The sequence below is a fragment of the Oncorhynchus masou genome, chromosome 2 (genome assembly GCF_036934945.1).
Source record: "Oncorhynchus masou masou isolate Uvic2021 chromosome 2, UVic_Omas_1.1, whole genome shotgun sequence".
Classification (NCBI taxonomy): Eukaryota; Metazoa; Chordata; class Actinopteri; order Salmoniformes; family Salmonidae; genus Oncorhynchus; species Oncorhynchus masou.
The window spans coordinates 41184963-41197719 of record NC_088213.1 but is presented as its reverse complement, the minus strand read 5'-3'; the positions used below and the strand labels follow the sequence as shown (position 1 = coordinate 41197719).

At 44.4% G+C, this 12757-nt stretch overlaps 1 protein-coding gene across 1 annotated transcript in view; it reads right to left on the bottom strand.

The window, feature by feature from the left end:
- LOC135554162 (A disintegrin and metalloproteinase with thrombospondin motifs 18-like) overlaps positions 1 to 12757 on the bottom strand; it is a 50515-nt gene that overhangs the window by 20960 nt on the left and 16798 nt on the right. Inside the window, exons 4-12 of the mRNA XM_064986270.1 lie at positions 10479 to 10746; positions 9766 to 9965; positions 9500 to 9583; positions 9246 to 9396; positions 8309 to 8414; positions 7150 to 7287; positions 6856 to 7009; positions 5796 to 5891; positions 5088 to 5236 (exon numbers count right to left, since the gene is read on the bottom strand). Of these exons, the coding sequence (XP_064842342.1) occupies positions 5088 to 5236; positions 5796 to 5891; positions 6856 to 7009; positions 7150 to 7287; positions 8309 to 8414; positions 9246 to 9396; positions 9500 to 9583; positions 9766 to 9965; positions 10479 to 10746 (1346 nt within the window). The remainder of the gene's footprint in view (positions 1 to 5087; positions 5237 to 5795; positions 5892 to 6855; positions 7010 to 7149; positions 7288 to 8308; positions 8415 to 9245; positions 9397 to 9499; positions 9584 to 9765; positions 9966 to 10478; positions 10747 to 12757) is intronic.

Genomic DNA, 12757 nt, shown 5'->3' with positions numbered 1-12757 from the left:
CAGCGAAAATGTTACGTGCATGATGTTCAGCATCAAAGCGGGCACACATTCCATAATATATTTTACTGTCAACACTTATCTGAGCAGAGCTTACACAGAGAAAAGCATGTGCTGATAACAGTGGATTGTTACATAGAAAACCTGGAAAGCAAACCTCTTTCTGGTGCATCCCAGAGCTGCCAGAAAGGCCCAGAATGACAGGCTCTATTACAGGTGTCAGTGTCAACCTCCTGTTTTTCAGAGCACCTCTCATTTTGTGTGCAGAGACCTGGGCCCGAGCTCCCAGTCTGATCCTATTAAGGCTTAGGAATGGAGACACATAGGCCCATATGTTAGACTGCTTATGAGGGACGCAGACAACCAGACGTTGTCGGGGTTCTAACAGGGGTTCGTTCGGGTGCTACTTGTTTAATTCAGGGAGATGAGATGCAGGTAAAGGATCGTTAACTACATTCAGCCACAGGGTCATTTTTTCTTGAGTGGATAGTCAGGGGACAGGAACTTAATTACAAATCATTTGTAGCCTGCAAACGGACCGCAAGAAGCCCAAACAAATATAATATTTGACTAAAACATAATCATTTCAAACCTTGCTTACATTCTTGTGAGATCACATATCTTTCTATTATGCGTGGGAATACTTTTGAACTGATTCTTTTATTTATGAATTAAATCACTTGGAGCTGATTTGCTGGTGTTTTTATAGTCTATTAGGTTAAAGAATTGCATTCTTTATATACATATATATATATATATATATATATATATGACATTTCCAGAAAACTTGGGGTGGCCAATAAAATCACACGCTGGCCAAATTCGTCCCACGGGCAGGCAGTTGGGGGACCCTGCAATAAAAAAACTTTTGGGATAGCTGACTACCCACTCACATGCCTAAGGGGGGGGGGGGGTGCCAGCCAAGTTTAACTTCTTGTTATACCTTTTTTTCTTTTCTTCTCACTCTCTCTCGCTCAACAGATCCTACACCTCCAGCATCGCAGAGGGACGATAAATCTCCCGGCGACAGCAACGAGTCCTAACTTCAGTGGACTAGAGGTCATCCTGTCTGGCTAGTCATCACCTGCTCTCTCCCTTCCCCCTCCTTGTCCTCTCTTCTCTCATCCTCCTCCCTGTCCCTCACACAGCGGCCACCCATCGACCTCCTACTTTGCTGCCCTGCTTCCTCCCCAGTTCCAGCCCGCTGGGACCTGGGCCTCCCTGCTGGATCACACTCCCCTCTGTGCGGTGCGGAGCCCCCAATGAGCTCTACTGACCTTTCCCCTCAGGGCCTACTGGGCCTCCCCTATACCAGGCTGTGGTTAACCCAGGGCTCTGCAATCTGATAGCATCACAGGCTGCACACGCTGTCAATAAAACTGCTGTGTTTTAACCTTTGCAAAGCATCTTTCAGAGCCTGTCAGATGCTGTCGTGAAACAGGCAATCTGATCATCTCCAATCCCATGCAAGCTTATAAAGGGTCTTGCCATCAAACCCCAATTTATAAAGGATCTTACCATCAAACACCAACTTATAAAGGATGTTACCATCAAACACCAATTTATTTATTTTTTATTTTACCTTTATTTAACTAGGCAAGTCAGTTAAGAACAAATTCTTATTTTCAATGACGGCCTAGGAACAGTGGGTTAACTGCCTGCTCAGGGGCAGAACGACAGATTTGTACCTTGTCAGCTCGGGGATTCGAACTTGCAACCTTTCGGTTACTAGTCCAACACTCTAACCACTAGGCTATCCTGCCGGATCTTACCATCAAACACCAACTTATAAAGGATCTTACCATCAAACACCAACTTATGAAGGATCTTACCATCAAACGCCATGTTGCCATATTCATCAGGACTGTAAATGTATTTGATCTGCCAGGTGATTGCTGTGTTCAGAGGGAATTCCCTCGCTACAATTGTATTTTTTATTTTACAACCCCTGCAAAGTATGTATGTTAGCTAACTATGAAACGTTTGAAACTGTCTTCAAACAAATAATGTTTGCTGAATATAATTGCATTATACATTGCATGTTCTGTTGTTTTTGAGGAGAGAACATATTTGACCCTAATCTGTAAACTACACGGGGATGTTACAGTCTGAGAGCCAAAACAAGTGGGCAGATTGAGGGTAATCCATCTTCAGAACCACAGATTATACCAAGAGGGGGCTGCCAAAATAATCTGACGGATTGCTTAAAATACACTCTCCTCTTCTCACGGATCAGAGCTAAAATGTTATTGAAGGGGACAAACAGATCCTACAGTCCAGTGGTGAAATGGAAGACACTGTGCTCAGAAGGGAGTTACATATGATTCTAATAACATCAAATAATATACAAGTTTTACATTTCCTGTTATCCTGAAACAGCATAATCAAATTAGGATCCTGTAGGATCTGTAGGTAAACTGACCCGTGACAATTTATAGGTCATGATTCGCCATGATTCCCAATTCGCAACATCAACCAAGATTTAGCGTCTGCTTCTTACTAAAAATACCTCTTTATTGCCCCCCCCTCAAAAAAAAAAAAAATCAGCATGACTCGTGGATTATACTTCTATAGCTCCATGTATGCTATTCATTGACTGTATAATGTGCATCATATGAGGGTCTGTCTGCCTCTGGCTCTCTCTCTCTCTCTCTCTCCCAGGCTGGTCCAGGCTGGTTTAAGTGAACAATCAGGTACAGCAGAGAGGACAGCACCTTACCAACAGCAGTCCTCCAACACAGCCTGTTGACTGGACAGAATGTTGGGGGAGAGGGAGAAGTAGTTTCTAATTCTCTGCTGAGGCACTACATCCAATCCAATTGAGGGTTTCCCTCTTGTAGCATGTGGGATTTTTTTTTTTTGTTGTTGCTTTGTCTACATGTATTTATTTGAGGTAACAGTAAAACCCATTGAGACGTTACGCTATTAACGAAAAGAGACACGTACGTATGTAATTGAGGAAGGTAAGGTGGACTTCCCAAGCCAGATAGTTTCCACACAGGGACAGCATAGGGACACCTGTGCCTGGGAAGGTTACTCTATCCTGCCTGTGCTGAGAGGAGATATCCTCCATCAACCTGCTGCAACTGCTGGGAGGAAACACCTGGGCTTACACCATCAGACTCACACACAAACACACACACACACTAAACTGTCCTGGAAATCCTAGCTGCCATTACATTTCTAAATCATAGCCTTGTTAAATTACATTTCTCGATCATAGTCTAATTGGTGTGGCTAACAGATCGTCTTATTCATCAAAATTACAGAACAGAGAAATCAGTGTTCTCAACACACTCGAAAGGTTTGAGTTAAAAGTCTATCCTTGATGCAATCAAAGTGGTTGAGTGCCTGGATGTTATCCAATAGGCATGATTACATCCCATCCTGCAAGACACAAACCTGAGAACAAGCCAGATGCTAAGATATCTAAGCCACCTGTCCATCAATAAAGGCCCTCCTTCTTTCAGCTCCTTGTCCTTTTCTGAAGCAGCCAAGCCCTCCGAAGCCAAACCTGCCCTCGGGGGGACTTGTAAATCTCAAATTAATCCAGAAGCCAAAGGTCAGATGCAATCTGGCTCTACTTGAGGTTTTACATCTATGTGACTACTAGTGGGAGTACCATGCAACAAGCACACAAAGTCTGACATCAACCAGACATATTATGAGAACAATCTAGCAAAGAGACATATAGCGCACAGAAGATCTAACTGATAAGCTAAAATGAGTCTGAGAATTGAATCTAGTGTTGGGGCATTTGTGTGCTACATCTCTATATTTACATTTGTGTGTGTGTTCAGTGTCTGCCTCGGCTGTGAATGCTTGAAGAATAATAGGTTTGTGTTGCCCAGGGAAGTCAGAAGATTGGGCAAGTAGCTTGAGGCAGAGCATTGAATAGCGCTGTGAGCTGAGCAGGTTAAACTGGCACGAGAGAGAACCCTTTAATCTGGCCTGCTGTCTTTTTGTAGACTGACAGATAATAGCGTTTAATGGGCTGACAGCCAACTGGCAGGCAGCCAGGCAGGCCACGCTCTCAGGTGCTCAGTTAGTAAGTCAGGGGGAGCTGACTGGGAGGAAGGCCACGTTCACCTGTCCAAATCCAACCCTGTTCTGTTTGCACAGAGCAGACACACTGTATGCGGAGCTCTTCATGTGTTCTATGGTAGTGCTGGTAGAGACTTAGCGAAGACAAGCTACAGCTGAGGTAAAATGTGGCTAATCATGCCTCAAGCTCATCTATCCACCAGCCGTCTTGTATGGAGCATTACCTCTGCCAGACAAGGTAAAGTTCCTCAAAAGAGGGAGAAGTAACTATCACAGTAAGAATCCTCTCTGGGGTATGACCAGGAGTTGTTGAGTTCACCCAGTGCAAATCTAGGCTTGTTATGGTAGGAGAGAGTGGGGTAAGTTGAGCCAAAGGGGTAAATTGAGCCATCCTTGTACACAAAATATATTAATCGACCAAACATAATTTCATTAGAGTAACGGAAAAAGTGGTAAGCAAGCTAGGTCAAAAAAAAAGTGATTTTCACCAAGTCAAATGTGTTAGATGTTTCAAGTAGATATTTTTAAGACTGTTTTGTACACCAGTTGGGGTCTCTATAAGTGTGTATATGAGGTCCTAAACCTAGCATGAAAGTGCATCCTTGTAGCTGTGTGGGCTAATATTGTCAAAATGGGGTAAGCTGAGCCAATAGTCGAGCCAAGGGAAAGTTTAGCAAATGTTTCTATTTCCGTCACAGGTGTAGTAATGCAAGGCATTATCACTGAGATATGAGGTAACAACAGGGCCTAGCCTATGCTAATTTGTAGGCGGCTTAATTTACCCCTGTAAGATAACATTTTTTTGGGACAAGCTAGGTTTTCAAAACTGTCATTTTTACCTGAATTCTAATTATTTTCAGGGATACACAACATCCTGAAATATATATAGATATATTTGTTAAAAATAATACTATATTTCCCGTGACAGAGTGATACCACTCTCCCCTAGTAGGCTATGCATTAAAATAGCCCAAAGTGAGATTCTAAATTAGCAGTGAACTCTTATGACCCCACCTGACCCCCTAGTATGGCTAACAGTACTGTACCTGGGGCTGGTGCAGGATCGCTCCCTGTACATAACCCCTCCCCCACAGGGCCTGGAACAGTCCGACCACTCAAACCACCCTGACCACTGACCGTTGACAGCTCTCGGACCGTGGTCACCATACTTCACACACTGGCCTCGCCGACACCACTGTTGAAAGAGGAGAGAGAGAGAGAGAGAGAGAGAGAGAGAGAGATAAAGAAAGAGAGGGAGAGAGAGAGAGATGAGGGGGAGGATGAGGGCGGGATGGAGAGAAAAAAAATGAAAATGTTGAGTTAGTATCGGTGGTAGGATCTTTGGCTTGCCCCAACGCTGAGGTTCCTGGTTTGGGTGAATGCCCAGCACCACACCTGGAGACCTAGGCCTATCTGAGCCAAACCACACACTCACACACATCACCACCTTTCTCTCTCTCCCACTATCATCTTTCACTGCGGAAAAAGAATAGGAGCCTTGTGTTCTTAGGGGACATTTAACAATGCACAAAACGCTCCTGCAGGTGTGTGCATATGTGGATTTGTGAGGGAACCTGTCTTTTGTGCTGGTTCTTGTACCTTGGGCATTTGTGTACGCGTCCCTGTGTGTGTTTTACGTCTGTGTGTGTTAAAACGCGTGTTACATTGAGTGATACTGATATATAGAAATCCCTGTCTCCTTCCATCCCGTTCACGATGGGCAACATTGCCATGGAAACAGATGGTACACTTACCAGGTCAGTCCCACAGCTGGTGCCCTCGGCGGCTGGCATGAACTTGGTCTCACACCGGTGACCTGTCCTGTGGCACCACAGTGACTTACAGATGTCCTGCCGAGTGACCAGACACACCAAACAGTGAGTCCAGCATCTGCCTCCACTCATCAGAACAACACCACTACAACACCAACACCCCACTGCCATGGTTACAAGCAATAACCCCCCCATTTCCAAAAAAACTGTCAAAACCAATCATTGTATTCCCTGAAACACGCTATTCATGTATCTTTTATTCCTTCCCACAATGCAGTGGTAAGTATGGAGAGATGAGGCATTGGGAGCCAGGCAGTGGACCTGTGCCACGCTGGCGTGCCGCCCGATTGCATCTGGCAAACAGCTAGCGAGACCGGGGTTATGAGAGAGCTTGTCCCCTCCGTGCTAATCTAGCTCTGCAGCAGACTGACTGGGCTAGTGTGCCACGGCCAGCCTTAAGGACAGAGCACGCGGCTAATTAGCTCTCCTCTGCACAGTGCGAAACGACTGCAGAATCCCAACAGGGGGAAGAAACACAGGGAGGCAAACATCCCAAATCCTTGTTAATTAGGATGTGGAGTCACCTACGTCGAGGTTCAGGAGACGGGTTCAAACTTAGGGCTGGGGTTCAGGAGAACACAAAAGGTTGTATGGGGACTATACAATGGCTCAACCTATACCATGAGCACTAATCCTACAGATGGACTGGTGTGGATGTTGATTTCCCACACACAACCTCCCTTTCTTGACCCGTTCCTTATTCATGCTGGATTTGCATGTCAATGCATGTCTTGTTGAATGTAGTATAGTGGAAGGTTAAAGAGGCCCATTTCCTTAGGGTTGTGTTCAAGTCTGTTGGACCCGTTTTGAATACTGTAATTGGAGGTCAAATACGGCTGTTTTGAACATAAAATGGTTTGTCCCACAAAGATCATGCAAATGAGATAATACTGGGTTAAACCCTACCCATGTTTCCCAGTAGCACACTTGTCAAACAGCTTCGTGCGACCCACTAACGAATGTGCATTTCAGTGTCAGCTACCTTGACAAAGTCCAGGTTGCACAGTTTAGCCTTGGAGCCAAACTGCCACTTGCACTGTGTGTCAGCATCATAAAGCTGGCCTGGGAGCTTCTCTGGGTATTTATACTGCCCAATCTGCCTGGGCTCATCCACCAGACACGACGCTTGAGCTGTTCTGTGGAGTAAAACCAAGAAACACTGAACAGGACAGGGACCTATCATTAAAGACTAATAAACACAAACAGGTGCATGAGAACCACACTACATCATTACATGCATGGCAGCCATATCAGAGGTTCATTTATAAGGCTCTACCCAAGGAAGTGGCTGAGGTATTGGCGACTGCAGGCAGACCAGGAGAAGACCCCGTTGTTTCCTGCCAGGGTTGGAGACATGATGTTTCCTTCTGCTTTCCGACAAGGATTCCCCTCTCCATCATGGATCATCCCAAAACTGCCATAGAGACAGATCATTAAGAAGGAGAGAGAGAGAGCGAGAGAGAGAGAGAGAGAGAGAGAGAGAGAGACGGAGCGAGAGAGAGAGACAGAGAGAGACGGAGCGAGAGAGAGAGAGAGAGACAGAGAGAGAGAGAGAGAGAGAGAAAGAGAAAGAGAACGAAAGAGAGACTGTTAATGTCCAACCTCAGGTCAGAACTCAACTGGTCAGTTCGGAACTCTTACCCTAGTGAACTTAAAAGATTTTAGTTTTATAAAACTCGTTAAGCTCCATGGAGTGTGATGGGTCACACGTTTCTAACATAGCCTCACGTTTTGGTTGAGAAACATGTGTTATAAACAGGCATGTGTTGATACAGCATTAAAAACGCTTCGGTCTACCCTCCTACAGTACAGTACATAGCTGAGGTTCACTAGTCTGTAAAAGACAACGTCATCTATTTAGAAATGACATCTCCTCAATTTGTCAGTGATTAATGGTATTTGGCCTGGAAGTGGTTTTCATCTCAACAATGTGCAAATTCTGGGAGTGATTAAGCCATTGAAAATTACAGGAATTCTGACATGTTACCAGCTCGGCGTATCGAAGGAACAGCTTCTTTCCCGTTTGTGTTGAGAGAGTGCCAAGCAGACAAAGGGCTTTATCGTAATAATTCAAATCTCAAATGTCAAATATAAACAGCCTCTTATCTCGATGGAAATGTGTAAACACAAACCGAGCATACCCATCGCCTGTGGCACTTCATATGGTTTCACATGTTGTCATGGAGCAAATTAAGTGCTTTGCTAGCACAATGCTATTGTTTCGATCTGCATTTTTTTTGTTGCTTTAAATGGACTCATCCTTCTTTGATGTGGCACTGTAAATTAAAGCCATCACGTCGCAACTATATAGTAACAAGTTCATCGCCTGTACTAGGTGTTCTCCTGTTCGCCTAAAATATATGGGGGTCTATTCTGCTCTATGTGAAGCTAAAGCTAATGGCTAGCGCTAATAGCGAGGGCATTGATGGACTTACTTGTGGCCTGATTCATGAGCGATGGTGAAAGCTAACCCCAGTCCTGTGTCTTCATTAATCGTACAGCTCCGGTATTTACTACACATTCCACTTATAGGAGCAAAACCTGCAGAGATAAGCAGAGGAAGAGGGAGAAGGAGAGGTGTAAAGTTGGGGAGATATCAGGCTCAAATATGTATTCATACAAAACTACTATGTCTATCTACAAAAACCGCCAGACAACATAACTGTTCTGGGAGAAGGAAGGCCATAGGCAGTGTGACAAGACAAACTTTTTTTTTTTTTTTTTTTTTTTTACTATCGCCAACCTCAAATATTCAAATCCTGCTTTTAGAGTGAGCCAAGACTGCTGTTACATGGCAATAAATGCAGCCTGTACGGTTTAATTGGTCCACGGACAACATGAACACTTTGTATAGTAGCATGAAGGCTGTGGGTTGTGTTACAAAGAGCATATTTAAATCAAGGCCTTGCTTGCTCCTCATACTGTACGTCCCAAAGTGCATACTTGTGGTTTAGGGCCATTAAGACTAATTAATTACAGCTGTTGGCTGATGCTTCAGTTTTAACTGATCTGACAATGCTGCCAATCGTTTACACTTTTGAAGAGAAGGACAGAACGGGATGGGTGTAAGATGTGTGTGGGTGTGTGCATGTATGTGCGTGTTAGTGCGTGCGCTCGTGTATGCATGGCTATACTGTAAGTGTGTGTTTGTGAGCTTTGACAAGGGTGTATTTAGTGTAGGTGAAATCCCTTGCCGGAGGGAGTCCAGGCAGAGCATGTAGGATCCCGCCCACCCTGGAAGTGACCCCATGACCTCTGGTGCTGTCTAATCCCCCAGCAGCACCATGACTAAGGGCTCTAATCTCCAACAGGGGCCCTGGCTGACCTGCTTCACCCCCTACCCCCACCATCCCCCCTGGGGTGAGACCTTACCCAGGGTGTCACATGGCTCATTCTTCCAAGAGCAGATGTCCAGGCCGGTGAGGAGCACAGCATGGTCGTGGCGCTTCCCGATCAGGCCCGACTGCCACTGGCAGAAACTGTTGAGAGACTGGTCAGCGTGGTGGTTGATGGACAGGCCGAGCTGGGGAGGAGACAGAGAGGAAATAGATCATAAAGGGAGACTGGAGAATTCATGACATTGTGGAGGCTGGTGATTTTATTGTCAGGCACTCGATGTGACTCACTGGATCTTGCTCTAGAAGAAGCAGGCTGACCACCACAATGTTGATATCAGTTCCGATGGTGCCGTCTTTGAAAAGGCTGGAAACCTAAAACATAACATTTTGGTTCAAATTAATCGTTGCTTAACATTTTGTGTGAAATAAATACATAAATCATGACATTCATTGTTGGTCAAGAATTAGGCCAGGGTTTTTCTTTAGGATAAAACCTACTTCGGGATATGTTACATGACTGATGACTGACTGACTGTTGTCCCTCCCCTGCTCACCATGTTCATAACAGTGAGGACATAGGTGGTGACGTTCTCTCTGCCGTGTTTCTCCAGCATCTTCCTGTCTGCCACCACCAGCGTTTCCACATTCAGGCCCCCCACCTTGTTAGATGTGATGGGTGATCGCTTCGCCCTGCCTGGGAGCTCAAACTCATCAGGCATGACGAGACGATCCTCAGCAGGGGGCTTGGGAGTGTCTGCAGAGATATGGTAGAGGGATAGAGGGCAGGTAGGGAGGGATAGAGATATGAAGAGAGAGAAAGAGGAGACAGGGGGAAAAATGCTTTGAAAAGGATCTCAAATGACAGCTCCTCCTTTTTCCTGGACCTTTCCCTGATAAGACCACGAGGCCGGCAGAGAGTTGAAAGAGCAGGAAATATTCAAAGTCTTTCACTCCTCAAGCTGCTTGCGTGTATTAATTTCAATAAAGGCCAGCTACTTTATACCCTACACTATCTGAGCACTTTTTCTTTCTCAGTACATTATACACAATACATCATAAACAATCAGTAGTGGGACATTTTGACCTTTATTTTATATTTGTTATTGCACTGTTAGCGTTCTGTTTCTGTGATAAAACCACAATGCATGTCTCTCTACCAACTCTACTATCACTGTCCTGTGCAAACAGTCCCACGTGACTGTAATGTGTGTTTCTCATGCGAGCCAATCAAAGGCAGTCATAATAATAAGGACGTTCCCTTACATACATTGCTTGCGGCGTCCACAGAAGTGTTGTCTCTGCAGCTTCCCGTGCTGGTCGTCGTGGTGATGCTGATGATGGTGCTGCAGATATGGGTTGTCAGGTTGCGAGCTGTGGATTGATCCCTGGCCACCATGGACTTTGTGTTCAGCCGAGCGTTTGTAGACCACGTGTGGGTGGTGTCCACTCGGGGAGCTGTAGTTGTGCTCTGCAGCTAGGTGCTGGGGCAAGGGAGCGATGAAGTACTCCTCATCAGACATCCGGATCAGACCTGACTGGAGAGCACAGATAACCCTGGGCATTAGATGTGTTCATCAACATTAAACATTCATTATGGGGGATGAAGGTGAGAGTCGGGTCAGTAATAAGTCATGTAGATTGGCATGTGTTAAGGAATGGCGTAAGTAAGAGGTGTGCTAGCAGTTCTTGGATAAGGCCTGAAGGGACATACAAATAGAGAGGAGTCATCTCAAACCAGACACAGACACAAGAAACCCTGGGACAAGAGGCTGTTTCCTTAGGTCAGGCTCCCACAGGGATGTGACTTACTGTCTGTCAGGATGATAGAACAGGGTATCAGAGGTATTCTGGGGCAGCTGCTCCTCAACACAGGATTCCTAACCCAGAAGGGTAGTGGGTTCAGAGACCATCGAGCACCAACTTTTACACTGTAAAGGGGTTGCCGTGAATTTGACAGTAACTTACAGGGAGTTCAGTGGCAAGTAAAATGATGTATTTCATATTGCAGTACACCAACTGTAATATAAATATGGTATCAAAGCAAGTACTGTGTAATGACACACAGTACAATGCTGCAGAATTGACTGTATTATACTTTACAAAAGTCAATGCTACCGTAATCAGAATGAATGAATGGATAAATGGAATTCATTGAGGGGAGGGGTTTGTATTTCACTGTAAAAAAATATGTATTTATGCATATTTGGTGTTTTATATCACTTGCCTTTCTAGAGGCCTCAATAACGGCTTTCAAACTGGCAACTGCAGGGCAAAACAGACCAAACGGACAGACCAAAGGTTCAAGACTTGCTGCCACTGCAATCTGTCCCCTATACATTTTAAATTGATGGGGTACTATAATCACATTGGAGTTAAATTTGTACAGCATTCTCACTCGTGGATGCAACAAATATAGCCTCTTACAAGGCATGCCTTAAAATATGTTAATGAGCCATTAACAACAATTCTATGCACCCCAAAAGGTTTTTGGCGTTCCAAAGATACAGTACCCAAAAGTGAAAACATGAAGCAGATCAAACTTTTTGGTCCTTTAAACACCTGCTGTAAGTAAAATATTGTGTGCTATAGCTTGGAAAATAAATACAATAACAGCATAATGCTTTGTTTCCAACATTTGGGCTGTTTTCCTAAAGAAGTTAAATCCGCTTCGTGTTTTGTTTCCTTGCCACGATACTAACTAGTATTGCGATACTTGTATCGTCCCGGCCCTTGTATTGTAACGCTTGTCGTCGGTAGGAGTGGACCAAAGCACAGCGTGAAAAGTGTTCATTGTCAAAAAACACTCGAAGAAAGTAACAAGAAGAAAGCTAAGAGTTCTGTCAGGTAACAGAGACTAAACAGAAAATAACTACCCACAAAACACAGGTGGGGAAAAAGGCTACCTAAGTATGATTCCCAATCAGAGACAACAATAGACAGCTGCCTCTGATTGGGAACCACACTCGGCCAAAAACAAAGAAATAGGAAACATAGAATGCCCACCCTAATCACACCCTTGACCTAACCAAATAGAGAAATAAAACAGCTCTCTAAGGTCAGGGCATGACAAGTATTCTAGGAACAATACCATTCTAAATACAGCAATTATTTCCTCGTCCACAACATTTTCCCACCATAATTTGAAGTAGGTAAAATGTTTGAATATTTACAGTTGTTAATAACCCACAATACTGTATAAATTACAGTTTTCAGTTACAGCGTAGTTTACCTCTCAAACACGGCCATAGAAAAACTCCTGTGCACAACCTAAGTACAGCTAGTTGCCATGGATACAGCTGTCAGATACAGTGTAAAAAATATAAAGTAGCATGATGCAAGACAGCTTTATAGATGATAGTGAGAGTGATAGTGAGAGCAGTCAGAGTCTAACTGGTAAAAGGTTGTTAGAGAAGTTCCTGACTAGTAGTGTCTAAAATGTTTGCAGGTCAACAGAAACAACAACCCAAAGAGAAAAAGTTCCTTTTGAACAGACCTCTGACAGAAACTGTTCTTTAATTAATCAGCTCTTCATTTAAAGGATTCCAA